The sequence below is a fragment of the Odocoileus virginianus genome, chromosome 9 (assembly GCF_023699985.2).
Source record: "Odocoileus virginianus isolate 20LAN1187 ecotype Illinois chromosome 9, Ovbor_1.2, whole genome shotgun sequence".
Taxonomy (NCBI): Eukaryota; Metazoa; Chordata; class Mammalia; order Artiodactyla; family Cervidae; genus Odocoileus; species Odocoileus virginianus.
This window is the reverse complement of record NC_069682.1, coordinates 14,679,188-14,697,711: the sequence shown is the minus strand read 5'-3', so window position 1 is coordinate 14,697,711 and position 18,524 is coordinate 14,679,188. Positions and strand designations below refer to the sequence as shown.

The window sequence follows — 18,524 nt, the reverse complement described above, 5'->3', positions numbered from 1 at the left end:
TCTGTGGGGCCAGGGCTGCCGGGTCTTTGCGCTGTGAGCACCTCTCCGAGCCCAGTGTCCAGCAAGGGCTGTCTCCTTGACCTCGACACCCAGAAGGCCCGGGGATTGGAGTCAGGACGCAACCCGAGCGACCGCCCCAAGAGCGCAGGACGGGTTCGATCCCCACGACTGGAGCCGAGATACCTCCAGAGCCCGCATGACCCAAACAAACTTTTTGTTTCCATCTTACTGGAACTACTGGGACGTTTTCAGAAATTTGTTTGTATTTATAGCTTGTGAACTTTTCACTCTCTACTATGGCCTTCCTGAGCAGCTTTCCTGAGGGATCTGTTCCCCAACCATAGATGGAACATCACCCCTTGCCTTGGAATGCGGAGTTTTAACCACTGGACAGCGCCTCCCCCCGCGCCCCCCCCACCCCCGCTCCAAATCCCTGTCTGCCTTGTCTAGTCTCTTCTGTCCCCTCGTGGACAGCATAGTGTAAGGAAAAGCATATAATCTTAGCAATCTGGTAGCCCAGATTTTAGTTCCTCCTACTTCTTAATGAGGATAATGAATGAGCAACACGGTTTATCTTTAATTTGCACGTGTTTCTAATGTCAAGAAAACCGCCTTATTGCAACAGGTGTTCAATAAACTATTTATTGAGGAAACGCCATTCTACTCTTACAGGGTCATTTCTTATTTTTGTTCCATTATAGCTGGTTCTTCATATGAGTCAGAGAAGATACAGGGGAACAACACTAAAGTAATATACTTTAATAAAAAGTCTTCCAAAATTAACTGGTTTGGCAACTTGCTGTGGAGAACTAACAGTCCCTTCCTGCAAGGTAATTCAAAATAATGATGCATGTTGCAGTGATGATTGAGAGTAAGAAGGTTAAGATATAGAAGATATATCTCATAGCTCAACTTGGAGATTAACAAGAAACAGACTTGGAAGGTATAAAGTTAGACATTTGGAGAGATCTAAACTAAAAAATCTCTAGTCTTCCATCTACTTTTGTGCTTAGACTTTTGAAATATTTTAACTCAAGAAATCAAGAGATCTGCAAAAAAGATGACCCTGTGCTTTTATTTTTTTTCTAGTTTAATATACAACATTGATAACCATTCTCATTAAATAGATCTTTGTAATTTTATTGGTTGACAAGCATGGTACTAAGTTACATGATTTATGATTTAAGATGTGAATCACTAATCTACTGCTGTGGCCAGAACAACCTATACATTGGTTCTAAAAGACACTTGACAGTTGCCAGTAAAAGTGGAGAGGGTATTCCAGGGCCTCAGGTACTCTCCCATTTCTGAGAAAACAGTATTATGGCACAAGAATGGTATATGGTAGTTTCTGTAGCACCAAGCCATATAAAGCTAGGAAGTCTGCTGATGTATAGTTATACTCTCCAGTACTAAGCCTAATTTCCAAATAAGGGAATAGATTGGTGATCTCTAGAAGTCCCCAAAGCACCTAACACTGGAAAGTTCCCACTATCAAAATGATCCTTAAGTGCCACAAATAAACATCATATGACAGCAGGGACTTTTAGAGGCAAGGCTGATCAACCAGTGGCTGAAATCCCCATATCAGACACCACCCAGAGTTCATTAAAAATAGTAAGGTATTGTGGCAAGAATAATTAAGGGTGACAAAAAGATAATATGGCAAAGTAGATCACCAATCAATTTCACTGTAGCTACAACTCAATAATAATGTGGTGAACACCCATAAGTTTATATTTAATAGGACCGATACTTAAGGACAATGGGTAAAATAGTGATCCTGAAGAACACAAATCAGGAATAATACAGTTTTGCTATAGTGTTTGATAAAACATTTTTCACAGTGGCTGGAAAGCAGCACCAGAGATGACATAAAATTAAAATAAAGGTACTCAAGGACTTTGAATAAAGAAGGGAAGATTCATGAAAGTGACACGCATTAAGAAAATCTGGAGGAAACACAGCAGTGGGACCCTGGCTCACACTATATGCCTGGGTGTATGTATATAGGGAACTGTTGGGGTCTTCCTCTGTTCCAGACATGTCCTTGGACTTCCCTGGCATGTGTGCTGTGTTTCAATAAAGAGTGACCTGATCAACCTCAAAAAAGAAAATTGTAAATCGCTTCAGTCATGTCGGACTCTTTGTGACCCTATGGACTGTAGCCCCCCAGACTCCTGTCCGTGGGATTCTTGAAGCAATAAATTCATGCTCAAGAACTTTTCCTGAGTACATACAGTTAATTAGAAAGAGGAGAGTCTAAAGACATCTGGATCAGGACCCAGTTCTACAACTCACTCTGACCTAAAACAGTACAACATTATGGTACATTGAAGGAGGAAAGTGACTTGTGGGATTCATGTCTCAAAGAACAATTTCTTTGGCTATTCCATGTATTCTAGATTTACCTCTCCTCCACCCTCATTAATCTCAATGTCTTCCAGGAATACAATCTTTTCATGGTACCTAGCGAGTGGAGGAGACAAGCCTTTCTTTTTATGGCAGTTTTCTTACAAGGAAGTAGTATTTCTTCAAAGGACGTCATGGGGTGAAGGTCTTGGTGAGGACTTCTTCATGCTGCTGTAGGTGAATGGTGCCGATTCCCACAGCCGGTACTGGCAACGCGGGTCGGCTTACAAGACGGAGCTATTGTAGAAACAGAAAAGAAATAAAATGACATTTGAACTCAGTCAGAGCTCTGCTTAGCTTGCCCAGGGACACGAATATATTTCTCTTAAGTTGTTTAACCATAAATCACCATTTTCGAAAGTAATGAGTGACATAAACTAGATTACAGGGAGCTCTATGTCACAACTGGAAACTAAATTCCAGGCATGATAAGGTGAGACACATTCAGGAATTTGTCTTGTTCTTAGGTAACTGTTACTTGGTTTTAGCTGTAGGGTTTTCTAATTTAGAACTATTCACAGGTGAAAATGATTGGAGCCTGGTAAGCTGATATCTGATGTTGAAGCTGAAACTCCAGTACTTTGGCCACTTGATGCCAAAAGCGGACTGATTTGGAAATATCCTGATGCTGGGAAAGATTGACGGCAGGAGGAGAAGGGGACGACAGAGGAGATGGTTGGATGGCATCACCGACTCAATGGACCTGAGTTTGGGTAAACTCCGGGAGTTGGTGATGGACAGGGAGGCCTTGCGTGCTGTGGTTCATGGGGTTGCAAAGAGTTGGACACGACTGAGTGACTGAACTGAACTGAAGCTGATATCAAGTGACTTGAGTTCTAAACAAAGCAGAATAGAAAGACAAACAGAAGCAAACGTGATTGTTCTTCTCTTGCATTTATCTTCCTAAAACATAACTAACAACTTGGCCTTTGATGTTTATCAGCCTTGCAGGTGGGCCTAGAATAAGAGCTACTGTAAAACAAGCTAGCTCATGGCTCTCCTCCCCTGGGGCTTGGTTACTAATCTTTGGGGCAAGAATGCTGAGTAGGCTAATGGGAAAGGTAGCCAACAGGTAGGTCTTCTACCTTTTTGAGTATAATCAATGTTTTTGTTTTTTTTTTTTAACATAATACTAGTAGGTACACATACACAACTTGCTGAACACTCAGAAGTTTAGTCTGAAAGAAGAGCCTAAAACTAGATTTTATATTTTAGTTTATCTTTATAGAACTTTGGACTGATAATAGGGGATAAACCTATTTGTTGGCACTCCAGAGGAAATGGGACACACACAAAACACTGCAAGGAAGAGCTGTTACCTTGCAGGCCAGTTGCTTCTCAAACCTTGGAGAAACAAAAAACCAAGGACCCATGTTCTGAGGCTCCTCCTGACTCCAGATAAAATCTGTAAAAGAAGAAATTTCATCTCAGTACAGCAAGTAATATATATACAACATACTACACACACAAAAAGACACAATATGTATGTGTGTGTGCATACATACACATACCATACAGGCTATCTATGTATGTATATATACATACATATATATATACACATACCTACAAACACACACATATATCCTCAATGCATACCTTTCTAATATGGCACAGTGGTTTTTTTTTTTTTTTGAGAAAAGCACAGTCATATATCCATCACCATCACCACATCACAATGATACAGAACAATCCTCTCAATCCCAAATATCCCCTCATTCTGTTGTTTATACTCAACTCTTCCTCCCACCTTCAGCCTCCAGCAATCACTGATCTTTTCTCTATCCACAAAGTTCTGCCTTTTCCAGATCAAGCAGATAAGTGGAATCACACAGCCAGCCTTTTGGGTCTGGCTTCCGTGAATTAGCAAAATCCATCGGTGATTTTGTCAAATGCAATAGTTCACTCTCTTTCATTGCTGAGGATTAAGATATTGTAGGGATGCACAAAGAGATTCTTCATTCACCGGTTGAAGGATGTTTGAGTCATTTCCAGTTTGGGGCAATTATGAATAGAGCTGCTGTCGACATTCACACATGGATCTTTCCTTTCTCTTGGGTAAATACCTAGGAGTGGGGCTGCTGGGTGGTACAGTAACTGTGTGCAACTGCATGAGAAACTGACAAACTGTTTTCCAGGGTGACTGGACCAGTCTGTATCCCCACCAGCAGTGACTGAGGGTACCAGTTGCCCTGCATCCTTATCAGTCCTTTGTATTATTTTGTTTCCATGTTAGTCATTTGAATTGGTATGTAGTCATATCTCACTTTAGCTTAATTTGCATTTCTCTATCACTGATTACATTGAGGATCCTTTCATATGGTTGCTTGCCATGTGGTTCTTTGAAAATGCCAGTTCAATTCTTTTGCACCTTTTGAAAAACTGGATTATATGTTTTCTCACTGTTGAGTTTTCAGAGCTCTTCAAATATTCTGGAGATTCCTTTGTCAAATATGTATAATATTTAAAAATATTTTCTCCTAGCTTTCAGCTTGTCTTTTTTATATTCTCTGCAGTGCCTTTCACAGTGCAGAAGTTTTTCATTTTGGTAAAATCCAGTTTTTCTTTTCTGGAACATGATTTTGGTATTATGTCTAAGAACTTTTTGCCTAACCCAAGGTCACAAAAATTTTCATTCATTTTCTTCTAGAAATTTTATAGCTTTACATTTAGGTCTGTGATCTACTTTGAGTTAACTTCTATGTTAGGTACATATAGATATCCAATTATTCCAGCCCCACTTGCTGAAAAGGCTTATCTTTTACAATCATACTGGATTTATCATAAATGATAGTATAGCACTGATAGTATAGCATTCCCCCAAACTCAAGAAATTAGATGTTATATATGAGAGGGAGGGAGAGAGAAAGGGACACCAGAAAAGACATAGAGACATTGGCTTTAGCTGAACTATTTTCACATCTCCAGATTCCATGAGAGTCAACTTTCTAGTAACTCTTACTTCCCCTGTACCAGCTTTTCATTTGAGATATTCCAAATACATTTCAGGTATCTTAAAAACAAAGAGCTGAACAAGAAGGACTCTTTACCTCTAATGTGTTTATATTTGTTCATCTCTTGCTGCAGTGAATCCAGTGGGAAAGGACAGAGTTCTTCTATTCGGATGATGGCAAAGTCATGCTTCCTGGCCTCCAAAGATTCTCTTTGCTTCATCAGGGCATAGAAATGTTTGCCACAGCAGAACACCAGACTCTTAACCCTGTTGGGAAGAAAAGGGACAATTGGGTGGGGGGAAAATATCTTAAAATAAGAATTGTAGGGATTGCCCTGGTGGTCCAGTGCTGAGACTCCATGCTCCCAATGCAGGGGACACGGGTTCCACCCCTGGCCGGGGAACTAAGTCCCACATGTTGCAACTAAGAGTTTGCCTGCCGCAATTAAAGATCCCGTGTGCTGCAACTAAGACCCGGGAAGCCAAAATAAAAATTTTAATAATTAATTAATTATTTATAAAAGGTAAGAATTGTAGCAGAAGAAAGGAGGGACCACAGAGATTGAAATGCTTTGCCTCTGAAGCAGTGGGGGCGCTGTAGTGGGGTTCAGTCATGCTATGCAGTGGGAAACCTTCTTTAGTAACATATACTCCAAAATTCACTCTTCTGTGCATAATCTAACTCCTACACCATAGATTTAAAGGATTTATATGTTTCAGAATAGAGATTAGGGTCACTTGGTTCACTTAACATGAACGAGTTCTCCCACTCGTCATAAATCTACTGCAGAGTATGAAAACAGAGCTCCGCTTCAGATTACTTTTTTGGATCCACAGATGAATCTCCAATGACCGGTTTGAATGTTGTTCCTGGTGCCATTTCCTGAAGAGCTGATACAGCTGCCTAAGGAGGGGGAGAAAAAGCCACAAATCTATCAACCAATGGACAGGAGCTGAAGATGCTTTTACTTACAAGGGATCTTTCCAAGGACTAGTGTCAAAATTCTCTCCTGGGACTATAAGTAAACATATGTACTAATAAACATAGTATCTTTCTTGAAAGTATCTGTTCTGCATACTTCAGGGTAAAATTATTTCTCTGAGGTTATAGACTTATTGCCTTTTGTCTGGTGCCATGATAAAATGTTAACAATTAGAATTTTTGTTGAATGACTCAACTGGATTATCAATTAAAAATCTCCCTTAATCTGTGGGAATCAGAAACAACATTATATAGAATTTGTATTGTAAGCCAGCATAGCTAGGGTGGTGCAATTATTTCTGTCTTTAGGATTTTGATAATTTATAAACATAACCATCAATCAGAACAATATATGAATATTGTGAAAAGAAATTTTATTATTGAGCTCAATTTAAATCTATACTTGTTGGGAATTGCCTGACAGTCCTGTGCTTAGGACTTAGCACTTTCAGTGCCAAGGGCCTGGGTTTCAATCCCTCGACAGGGAACCAAGATACCAAAATAAATATTTTGTGGTACAGCCCCAAAATAAATAAATACTTGTAAATAACTGTAAAGTAGAAAACTGATGAAGCCCAAGGTGAAGGATTTGATCTTTTCTGCTGTCATCTAAGTTAGTTTCCTTATAGTCTAGTCCCAGATGAGTATACGACATTTAGACGAGGTCATTGACGGCAGCCATATAAACGCTGGAATATTGTGATATAATTTTAAAAAATAATATTAGCTATTCAGCTATGCAAGCGTGCTAAATTGACTCAGTCATGTCCAACTCTGTGACCCTATGGATTGTAGCCCACTAGGCTCTTCTGTCCATGGGATTCTCCAGGCAAGAACAGTGAAGTGGGTTGCCATGCCCTCCTCTAGGGGATCTTCCTGACCCAGGGATTGAACCCAAGTCTCTTAAGTCTCTGTCCTTGGCAAGTGGGTTCTTTACCACTAGCATCACCTGGGAAACCCTAAAGGGGACACTCTGGCTACATAACAGGAGGCAATCTTTCTCCTTTCTGAACCAGAGTCCTTCATCAGTCCCCACTTCCTATAGCAGGAATCAAAAGGAGCTGGAGTTCAGAGTCATGTACAAAACTGGGGTGGGATTTTGGTGCCACTTGACAAGTGTACCTGAGTCGTGTCTGCCACATGCTAAGTCACCTCTGAGTAAGCCATGCATGGAGAAGGTTGGCTGTGTATATTCTGCAAGATCACTGTACCAATTTTCAGGAAGAAGTCAGAATTCAATACTGGTACTGCTGACTTTCCACTAACAAAAGGGCTTATGTGTCTCATGAATATATTTGATGACTTAATAAGCATAGTTTTTCATTTGAAAATCTAGAGCTGTTGGTATTTTTTAAGTTCCCCAAGGAAACTTCACTTATTTGTTTAATAAATTGTATATTAGACTTGGGGAGAGGGATGGAGCATTAGGGCCAGAAAATGAACTCTTATTCTCAATTTCAAACAGCAAAAGAAATTCTCAGTCTTTTAACAGTTCACTCAATACCTAGAAACATATATACATACATATATATATATATATATGTATATATATATATATATATATATATAATATCATTAGTCTCCTTTTAGGTATGATGGAGGGACCAGATGACAACCTTAGGGATACAATGAAAGTTGGCTTCAAGAATCCCAGATGTATATAATTCTTAGAAATAAACTATACTAACTTTACATTTTGACTTGGCCCCTTTCACATTGCTATTTCAAAATATCAGTGTCAAGAGAGTCCCATCAGAAAGACAGCATAAAGAGACTTTTCTGGCGGTCCGGTGGTTACCACCACATGACCCCAAAGCAGGGGGCTCAGTTTCAATCCCTGTAGGGAACTAAGATCCTGCATGCCACATGTAACGGCCAAAAAACAAGCAAGCAAAAAATGGAAGAAAGAATGGGATTGCATTCACTTGTCTCAAATGTCCCGTGATGTTCCTGAAGCCACCTCAAAATACACAGGGTTGTTCGCAGAGAGAACAAACAAATGAACTGCTGCCATTGGTGAAAGAAGCTGAGCTGACCTCTGAGGTCATTACTGACCCTCATTACTGACCCCTGAGGCCGAGCTGGGACAGGTGAGGTGTCTGGAGCGCCAAACGTAAGCGGGTGCTCACTCTGGGAGAGCGCCAGTGCCCACAACCAACAGTGAGAGCAAGGGTCACCTCACTCCCCTCCAAATGCTGAAAACCTCCAAAAAGACAACTGTGAAGCCAAATCCCTGGCAGCTTCTCCCAACACCCGTCACTTCCAAACACACGCTCTCTGACCTTGGTGAGACGCACACAACAGTCTTGGACAGCCAAGTCCTGAACGACATAGTCCACCTCACCAGTGGCATCCCAATAAACACAAACATTTAATTCTAAGTCAGACTCTCATACAAAACTGAAAAAAATGATAGCAGATGGGATAAATACATGCTTAAAAGTACTTATTATCTTGAATTCTGCCTCTTGAAAACTAGCATATTTGTGTGATTTAAAAAACATTTGTGCACTTAACACTTAGGGTAAATCAAGAGAAAATATATCCTTGTGAAGCCAGGAAGTAGATAAGCTATATTGTTACAATGTTTGAAAGGGAGTCTACTTGTGATAGATCATTTCACCAAAAAAGTCTAAATAAAAGTCAGTAAGGGGGCACTCTCCATCCCCCTTCTGATGTCTATGTCAGAACCCTTCTCTGTCCCTTTTTACTTTAACAAAACTCTGCCACAAACACACACACACACAGTCAAGGAATAAAACTACTTGTTTTCATCAAAGTACTTTAAATTCCCAACTTGCGACTATAAACATAGCAGTGCTAACACCATTTGGACTTTGAAATGTTTTATTCTAAAAGATTATTTCTGCTCAGGCTGGGATACCAGGGTGATAACATCTGCTATGCCTGTCCTTCACAACAATGAAACTGCAAGTGACCTGGATTTCTAGTTATTCTTGAAAGGTTAAAAAAAGAGAGGCACAGCAGCATGGCCAACTAAAACTAAAGAGACACTTCTATTATTTAGAACTGTAACCAGATATACAAAAGAGAGGGAAATGCAGGGGGAAATACGGTCAGAGGAGAAAGACTGACAAACCTTTTTTCTACTTACAGGGAGCCTGAGGAGTGTCTTCGGAGAAGCAAGGATGAGGGGCTTCCTGAAGTTCCGAATCATCTGTCTCCGGAGCAGGTGGAAGTACTGGGCGGGCGTGGTGGGGTGAGCCACGCACATGTTCACAGTGTCCCCATCCACACCCTCCTCTGCGCTGTCACACATCTGGGAGGGAAGTGAGAGGAAGGAGCCAACAGTCGAGTCAGCTCACCCCATCCTAAGGGCACAGGCTATGCTAAGGGGAACCAGGCATCTCCAGGAGATGGAGAGGAGATGTGTCTCTTCCTCACAGAAGAAGACCAGAAGGTAAATGTATGACCCATGAAGAATTCACCAGGAGAGGCCTGGTGGCTCCCATCTGCTGAGTCTGTGTGTTCTAACGTGGTTCTTCCCAAACACAGTGGGCTGCAAGAAGCATCTGAAGAGGGGGAATTCCCTGATGATCCAGTGGTCAGGACTCGGTGCTTTCACTGTTCCGGGCACAGGTTCAGTCCCTGGTCGGGGAACTAAGATCCCACAAGCTGTGTGGCATGGCCAAAAATAATTAAAATTTTAAAAAGAAGCATCTGGAAGGGACTTTTTGAAAAATACAGACTTTGATGCCTGTGGGGTGAATAAGTTGGAAGGATGCAGTGTCTGAATCTCACTTTCCTGATGAAATAAATGCAAGGATAGTTTGTTTTACAGAGAAGAATCAAAACAGCTAACGCGGTTGAAAAGCTGAGGATGAGGAATGAACTCTCAGAAGACTCTGCTGGGACAGAGAGTGGAGGCATGTCTTTTAACCCCAGTCAAGAAGCAGTGGAGAGGAATTCCCTGGCAGTTTATCAGTTAGTACTCAGAGCTTTCACTGCTAGGGCCTGGGTTTGAGCCCTGGTCAGGGAACTAAGATCCTACAAGTCAGGCTGAATGGCCAAAAACAACAACAAAGCTGATGACTCCCAAATTGTATCTTTTGCATACTCATTTCCTAAACGTCTTTGAAAAATTACAGTTTTGTACTTCACACTCAATTCTTTTAATTCACTTGCAATTTATTTCTGTAATTAATTTTTATGAAATTATTTATCTGTCTTTACCAACCAAACACAGTTATATGCATTTATCTATCTACTGTTCTATCTACCTGTCTACTAATCTATCACCTTTATATATATTTTATTTGCATGCATGCTAAGATAATTACTGATATGCACATACATAGGGCGATGTGTACTGACGTCTTCGTTTACTTTCAAATACATGCAAAAATTACGTGGATTTACAGATAGAGGAATGACGGATGAATAGATACATGATAAAACATTAAAATAAGATATTAATGGCAGAATGTAGCAAGTGGGCATATGAATATTCTCTGTAAAATTTTTCCACCTTTTCTTTATGCTTGAAGTTTTTTATAATAAAATATTAGGAAGTAATATGCATTAAGTGGCATTGGTAATGATTCTTACCAAAAGATAATGGTAGTTTCTGGGTTATTACTCAGAGTTTTGGTGGTCATGATCATTTGATAAAAACACTGTCACTACTTGGATCTCGGCCTGGTCCCAGTGCCTGTGAGTGTGCTTAGTCACTCAGTCACGTCCAACTCTTTGCCACCCCATGGACTGTAGCCCACCAGGCTCCTCTGTCCATGGGATTTTCCAGGCAAGAATACTGGAGCGGGTTGCCATTTCCTCCTCCAGGGGATCTTCCCAGCTTAGGGACAGAACCTTCATCTCTTGTGACTCCTGCATTGGCAGGTAGATTCCTTACCACTGAGCCACCCGGGAAGCCCTTGGTCCCTGTATCTCTGTTTATAAAAGGCTCCCTAGATGATTCCAATGATCACCTTGACTCAGAAACTACTGATATTCGCCACATAAGAAGAACTTTCACTGCCATGAAACCATGATACTAACATGCTTGAAGCACTGTATTTCCAAGAACTATTGACTAACATTGCATTAGATCTGTTTCATTCAAATACTACAATGTCTTACAGTCCAAGGTTCATATTCAGGAGTGTCTGCAGGAGGCAGTTCTATTTCAGAGCACCTAGGAAGCAGGGAAGACATTCCTTGGAATCTAGAAGGCAGTGGACATACCTGCAAGAAACGCTCTATCCGACAAGACGAGTGCTCCGGCCCAGCCCCGTCGTACCCGTGGGGAAGGAGGACCACGATGCCGCTCTGGAGGAGCCACTTGGCCTCGCCTGTAAAGTAGCGGCGGGAGTGAGATCCTACAGCGCAGGCGCCGGGCCACTCTAGCTGAGGGCGCAGTAAGACACTTGTTAGTTTGCCGCCGCACCCCCTCAAGGCCTTTTCATGGCACGTGCCTTCTCCTTAGGAGGGAAATACAGACAAACCTCCCAGAAACTGCAGGTTCCAGTCTGGGACTCTACAGTAAAGCGAATCACATGAATTGTTTGGTTTCCTGCTGTGTGTAAAATTTACTCTATACCACAGTCTAGCAAATGTGCAAGAGCACTCTGAAAAAACCATGCACATACCTTAATTAAAAGAAACTTTCTTGCTAAAAACTGCTAACCATCATCTGAGATTTCAGCAATCAGTCTTTTCACAATAGTGACGTCAAAAATCACTGATCACAGATCACCATCCCAAATATACTAATAATGCAAAAGCTTAAAATATTGCAAGAAGTACCGAAATGTGACACAGAGACAAGAAGTGAGAAGTGTCATTGGAAAAATGACACGGATAGACTTGCTTGATGCAGGTTGCCAGGTAAAAAAAAAAGTAGTGACTTCCTCTGTAGTCCAGTGGTTAATAATCCCCCTTCCAATGCAGAGGACAAGGGTTCAATCCCTGGTCTAGGAAGATTCCACATGCCTCAGGGCAACTAGGCCCATGCGCCACAACTGCTCAGCCCTAAAACCTGAGATCCAAAACAAGAGAAGCAGACTCTTTAGAAGAGTCTCTGGACATGGCAAAGTCCAGTCTCCTCAAGCCTCTTTTCTTCCTCAGGACCACAAAGTTACAGAGAAGCAACCACGAGAAGGGTCTGAGATGTGCACACAAAACCCATAAGTGGGTCCCCCCAGAAAATGGGGGGACAGTCTGGGGGGAGACTCAGACTTGTATTTTATACACTCGGAATTTCTACAGTGAGTGGGCACTGCTTTTGTAAGTCATGATTAAACCCAGTAAGATGCACAACCTCCAACTCTGAGATACTTGTGTGACCCTGGGCTGTAGGAAGCAGCTTTTCAAGACTGTCATTCATTCTAATCGGGCTTCCCTGGTGGCTCAGAGAGTAGAGTCCACCTGCAATGCAGGAGACCCAGGTTCAATCCCTGGGTCGGGAAGATCCCCTGGAGAAGGGAATGGCAACCCACTCCAGTTTTCTTGCCTGGAGAATCCCATGGACAGAGGAGCCTGGTGGGGTGTCCATGGTGTCACAAGAGTTGGACGTGAAAAAGGGACTGACACACACATTCATTCTAATCACAAGTCCTCACTGTGTCACTGCTGCCTGATTGTTGTTCATGCTGTAGTTACTCAACACACACCAAGACCAGACCTGGAAATCAGACCTCTTAGAAGTGGGGCAAGTATAGGCATCATTCCCTAGAGCCAAGCACGCTCCCCAGGAGACGCAGCCTTTCTGCTCGCAGAGGCTTACGTGCTCTTCCCAACAGCATATTGAACTGTCTGACAGCTGCTCTGCCCCAGTGGATGACAGGTTGGGCCCCCAGCTCGTGGGGCAAGGGATGCTGTGGCCACAGCTATGGCCCCTTTCCATACGCTTGTCCCCATGCAGCTGGTGTGATGGGTCCACCAGACACCAACCTCCAGAGATGAACGTGTCAAAGATGATCTGGGCACCATTGAAGAAATCGCCAAACTGAGCCTCCCAGAGGGGCAGCAGGTTAGGGCTTTCAATGCTCATCCCATACTCGAATCCCAGGACAGCCTCTTCTGACAGTGGGCTGTTGCTGACCTAGTGCAATATTCAAAGTTAACTGATACCATATATCAAATCACAAATCAATAAAAGACATTGACTGGGTAGGGGAAATATTAGATGTTTCAGTATCTAGATCACCAATCTAGATAACTGATCAAGGTGGGGATTTTAGACTAATTTAAAGAAAATATGAGCTGCATGTCCTTTAAGCAATTTCCTGGAATCTTGCTTTTGACAAGTCTATTTTTAAAAAATATTGATTATCAGTAAACCCCATGCTCTCAGATAAATCGCTAGAGTAGGGAAAAAAGATGCTATGCCACTAATTGTACCTTAAAGGATAATTCAATAAACTTCATGTTCCAGGCACCACACTAGCTGTTAGAGAAACAAAAATGAAAAGACCCAGGCTCTGCTCTTGACTCTAATGAATCTAACTCAATGACTGGAAATACATGATAATAGATAAATTCATCAAGCCTGCTAAGTCCTAGGGAATAAAATAAGCTTATGGAAGTGGGTTGTTTTTTTTTTTAAGTTGTCAAGAAATGTTGGCCTATTATCCACATTTTTTATTTATTTTAATGAATTCAGCAACAAGCAGGTTATAATGTCAATTCTGGATTAACAAAATGAACATCCATTTGACATTTACCTGAATACAGGTAAGTAGCCAGAATGACACAGCTTTAGCCTACTTGCTAGTCTGTTACTTCCACTCCAAGTGGTCCAATCTTCACTGTCTATCCATTCAGCATCCCCTTATTTCAAAAAGTACTGAACCCAAAGTTCAGATGTTGCCGACATCTATTGCTAAGAAGTCTGTAGCTACGATCATTGCCACCTGGGTGTTACACCAGATAATGAAATGTCCTACCTCTAGAAACCCCTTTTGATTAGGGTCCATATGGTTCAGGGGGATATAAGTGTCATCTGTCTTCTGGCAAACAACCATTGCGTGCCTCTGGCTAAAAGTTCCACGGCCCACATCTTGGCCACTCAGACGGACATTAAAACCTTAAGCAAGCAAGAAGGGGAAAAGAAAAATCCAGATTCCCATGAATAACCTAAGTGATAATAAGGCCTGGTGACCCTGAATTCTTATACACCAGCTCATCCTGAGAATCACCCCTAAGATAATAGATTATCCTTCTTAAAATGCACCTGTCCTATATTCAAAACTCTGTAGTCAAAGTGAACTGTTAAAGAGTGAAGAGTCATCATTTGGCCTACAATTACTAGGGAAAATATCTTTCCAATACAGTCAGCCCTGAATCCTATGTTTCCATAGACTATTTGATGATGAAGGTTATCAACATGACTTATACTAAGATTAAATAGTGTTTTCAGGTAAGAAGAGTCACCACATGTGAGAACCTCTCTAGTCAATAAAAACGATACAAGGTGGCTGTAACTCAAAACTGCAGGCATCACGAATAAGAGATGTCATATAATTCATAATTCATATAATTCATATTCATATAATTCATTGTGCAGCTGTACAGAAAAGTCGTACCTTCAGCAAGCAACGAGCCTAACGCAAGAGCTTCTGCTGTGGCCCAGTCTAACTTTGTTCCATCCATCACTTTTTCCACTCGAGACTAAAAGTGAAGGGGAGGGGAAAAGAAACTTTTAAGAGCTCACATCCTTCTTCACACTGAGTTCAAAAAATGTAATGCAACAATGGTTAAGTCTCCAAAACATAGTATTAAATACAACAGGAAGCGCAGAAGGTAACATGAGAGTAGTGACAGCAAGTATATGACGTTTGAAAGCAGGCAAAACAAACAGGCACTCAGGTGAGTGGTTAACCTGGTGGATGGATGAGAGGAGGTGGCAGGGAGTTGGCAGAGTGGGGAGAGTGGGGCTGTATGGTGTAAGTAATATTCTATTCTTTGAGTCGATGGTGAATACACAGATTGTTTTCATGGTCTCTATACCTATAATAGAAACTTACAAAGCAAGCTAGTGTTTTAAAAATAATCCAGAGTTCATCATGCCTTCATCCAAGTTCAAGAAAGATGAAGGCCTGTATCTCCTTGCTTTCCCAGTTTTAGAGCTGGAAGTTCCATGTTCCAGGAAACCACTAAGTTTCAGGCAAACCAGAGCAGTGTATGTCAATTTATACTTAACACAAGACAATAGGTAAAACCTCAATATGTTTGAGGATCCAAATGTTGCTTTTGGGGACTATGTATATTGATTTTTATTCATTTCATTTAAGCCATCCCTGTGCCTGCCCAAAATGAAAGTGTCTTCTGCTCACAACTCAGAAAAACCAAAATGGGCATTCCTGTGTGGCCATGTTTTTAATAATGGGCATGTAGTAACTGTACATATGATATATAAGACATGTTTGGGGTTTTAAAAATTTTTTTTAATGTGGACAATTTTTTAAGTCTTTATTGAATTTGTTACAATATTGCTTCTATTGTTTATATTCTGGTTTTTTGGCAGTGAGACCTGTGGGACCTTAGCTCTCTGACCAGAGAGGGAAGCCCCACCCCCCTGCATTGGAAGGCAAATTGGACCTTGGCGCTTTGGACCACCAGGGAAGTCCCTAGACATTATGAATGAATGAATGAACAAATAAGTGGAGGAAAAATAGAAGTTAAAGGCAGACAAAATCTGAGTTGACAGTCCGTACCAAAACTCTGCTAGGATCAGTTTGTAGAAACTAATGACTCACATTAAATATCTGTCAAATGTATTAGCCAACCAACAAGACCAGACCAACTCCAATTCCTTGGCTGTGAGAGATGGACAAACAATGCCTGGGGATGCCTGGGCTCCCTACCTGCACATGCATCTTCAGAAGGTGACCATGCATCTGGAGCTCCTCAGGCACCTCCACAGACTTCTTGCCAATAAACCGCAGGAGGTCAAGGGGCACACCTGTGTTCCAGGAGGTAATACAAGCTTCTGGCTGAACCAAGCCTTGCCAGTGGGCCTGCAGGCTCGTGGCAGGGGGCCTGTAGTGGGCCACATTAGTCAAATGGCCATTTAACTTCACATAGTAGGAGGCTTTGATTTCCGACACTTCCTCCTGGGTTGTGAGTCCGTTGGCCATAAGGTACTCTGCATACATATCGGGGATGCTCTTCCGGGCTCTATCCAAGGAGAAGGGAAACAAAAATCAATCATGTTTGAAAAAATCAAAAAGAGACAGACAGTTATTATCAAATGTATTCTGAAGTGTCATTGCTATAAAAACATATGCGGGAAAAAAAAAAAAAAACATATGCGGGAAATGTTTTGGGACTAGACAGAGGGGGTGCTTATATTAATACAATTCACATTGAATCATTCACTTTAAAATGGTCCATTTTAACCTACTGTACAGCGCATAGACTTCTGCTCAGTGTTATGGGCAGCCTGGATGGGATGGGAGTTTGGGGAAGAATGGGTATCTATATGTATGGCTGAGTCCTTGTGCTGTGCACACGAAACTAACAACATTGTTAATTGGCTATATGCCAATATAAAACAAAAAATTTTTTAAAAAATGGTCCATTTAAGTAACTCCATGTCGGTCCAGTGGCTAAGACTCCACATTTCCACTGCAGGGGGTGTAGGGGAACTAAGATCCCATGTGTCATGCCAAGCAGCCAAAAAAAAAAAAAAGATCTATTTTATGTCATGTGACTCACACCAATAACTTTGTTTTTTAAAGGTAATGGTGTGTAACCACTTGTTCCAGGCAAGCTAGAGAAAACAAGTTTATCTTTATAAGCTTCTGTCTACAGTCAGGCAGAAATAATGAGTAGAAGAGTTGTTTTTGTTTGTTTTTTTACCAACTGTTAATTCTGGACAGTTATTTATGAGGCTGACCTACATTATCTACTTATTCTGCATTCTTTTACTTAAAAAAGCTTGAACCAAATTTGCCAATTTATTCCACATCTGGATTTTATAGAAATAGAAATAACCATGCTGCTGCTCTGCATTCCCATAATATTTTACATGACAAAGTCTGGTCACATTGACCACCATAATCATTAAAAAAGTGAAAGGTAGACAGGATATATTCTTTAAAATGGGGTTCCAAGTCACATCAGGTCATTTGGGTGCTAAATTCAAAGCTAAATGGAGGAATTCCTCAGTGGTTCAGTGGTTGAGAATCCACCTTCCAATGCAGAGGACATGGGTTCAATCCCTGGTCAGGAACTAAGATTCAACATGCCACAGGGAAACTAGAGAGTCCTTGTGCTGCAACAAGAAAAGCCTGTGGATTGCAACAAAGACCAGTGCAGCCAAAGGAAAAGAACAAAAGGAAAAAAGAAAACTGGGTGGCTTAAAAAAAAAAAAAAGCTCAATGGAAAACCCAGATTTGTTCCTCCAAGGGCAGTCTGCTACCTGTGACCAGAAAGGCCCATAAAAAGTCCCCAAGTTTACTCCTCTGCTTTAATTTATGTCTATGAGGAAATCAAGCAGGAAAGAGGGAGACAGGAGCATCTAAAGCATTTACTTTCTAGCATCTAAAAAGGAAATCTCAAGACCTGGCTGTTCAGTCCTCCCACCTGCTAAGTGAGGCTGTTAAGCTTCCCTTTGTCTCTTCACTGAGGAGACATGTAGAGTTGGAAGAACACGGGGAGCTTTCCTGTGACCCTTGGGGTGATCATCCCAGTGTGCCCAGGGCTGTCCCAGTTTGAGCATTGAGAGGGTCACGTCCCAGGCACACTGGGAAAGTTGGTCACCCTCCTGGAGTGAGTCTAATACAAACACTAATGCAAGCATTGTACGGCAGAGGGCACATGATGGTTCAGCCTCGTACCTGATGATCTGGTACATGCCCGGGTTGGTGAAGAAGGGCTCGTCCAACTCATTGTGGCCCCACTGCCTGTAGCACAACAAGTCAACAATCACGTCTTTCCGGAACTGGCGCTGGTATTCGAATGCCAGTTGTGCGGCCCGCACCACTTCCTCTGGGCTGTCTCCATTGACATGGATGATGGCGCAGCCCACCAGCTTCCCTGAGGCAGAGAAGACAGAAATGAAGCCCGCCAGTCACCCCATGAACCTACCCCCAAATCCTGTTGCCCGCCTGGGGAGACAGTCCACATCATAGGGGTAGTTTGGCTTGGGTATTAAGAACACGCACTTTGGGATTTCCTTGGAAGCCTAGTGGTTAGGATTCCAGGCTTTCATTG

The 18,524-nt window shown here is 41.8% G+C and overlaps 1 protein-coding gene across 5 annotated transcripts in view; it reads right to left on the bottom strand.

Moving 5' to 3' along the window:
- Nucleotides 1-628: 628 nt before the first annotated feature.
- The window catches only part of DHTKD1 (dehydrogenase E1 and transketolase domain containing 1), a 44,783-nt gene continuing 26,887 nt past the window's right edge, over nucleotides 629-18,524 (bottom strand). For 3 of the 5 annotated variants that reach the window (XM_020893141.2, XM_070471974.1, XM_070471975.1), the window contains 11 exons: nucleotides 18,149-18,347; nucleotides 16,172-16,484; nucleotides 14,891-14,975; nucleotides 14,252-14,391; nucleotides 13,257-13,407; nucleotides 11,550-11,656; nucleotides 9,460-9,624; nucleotides 6,184-6,266; nucleotides 5,460-5,629; nucleotides 3,732-3,817; nucleotides 629-2,649 (listed from right to left, as the gene is read on the bottom strand). In XM_020893141.2, the coding sequence (XP_020748800.2) occupies nucleotides 2,545-2,649; nucleotides 3,732-3,817; nucleotides 5,460-5,629; nucleotides 6,184-6,266; nucleotides 9,460-9,624; nucleotides 11,550-11,656; nucleotides 13,257-13,407; nucleotides 14,252-14,391; nucleotides 14,891-14,975; nucleotides 16,172-16,484; nucleotides 18,149-18,347 (1,604 nt within the window). In that variant the 3' untranslated portion in view covers nucleotides 629-2,544. Of the gene's footprint in view, nucleotides 2,650-3,731; nucleotides 3,818-5,459; nucleotides 5,630-6,114; nucleotides 6,267-9,459; nucleotides 9,625-11,549; nucleotides 11,657-13,256; nucleotides 13,408-14,251; nucleotides 14,392-14,890; nucleotides 14,976-16,171; nucleotides 16,485-18,148; nucleotides 18,348-18,524 lie in introns of those variants that run through there. The other 2 variants (XR_011489344.1, XM_020893146.2) reach the window with 2 other exon arrangements.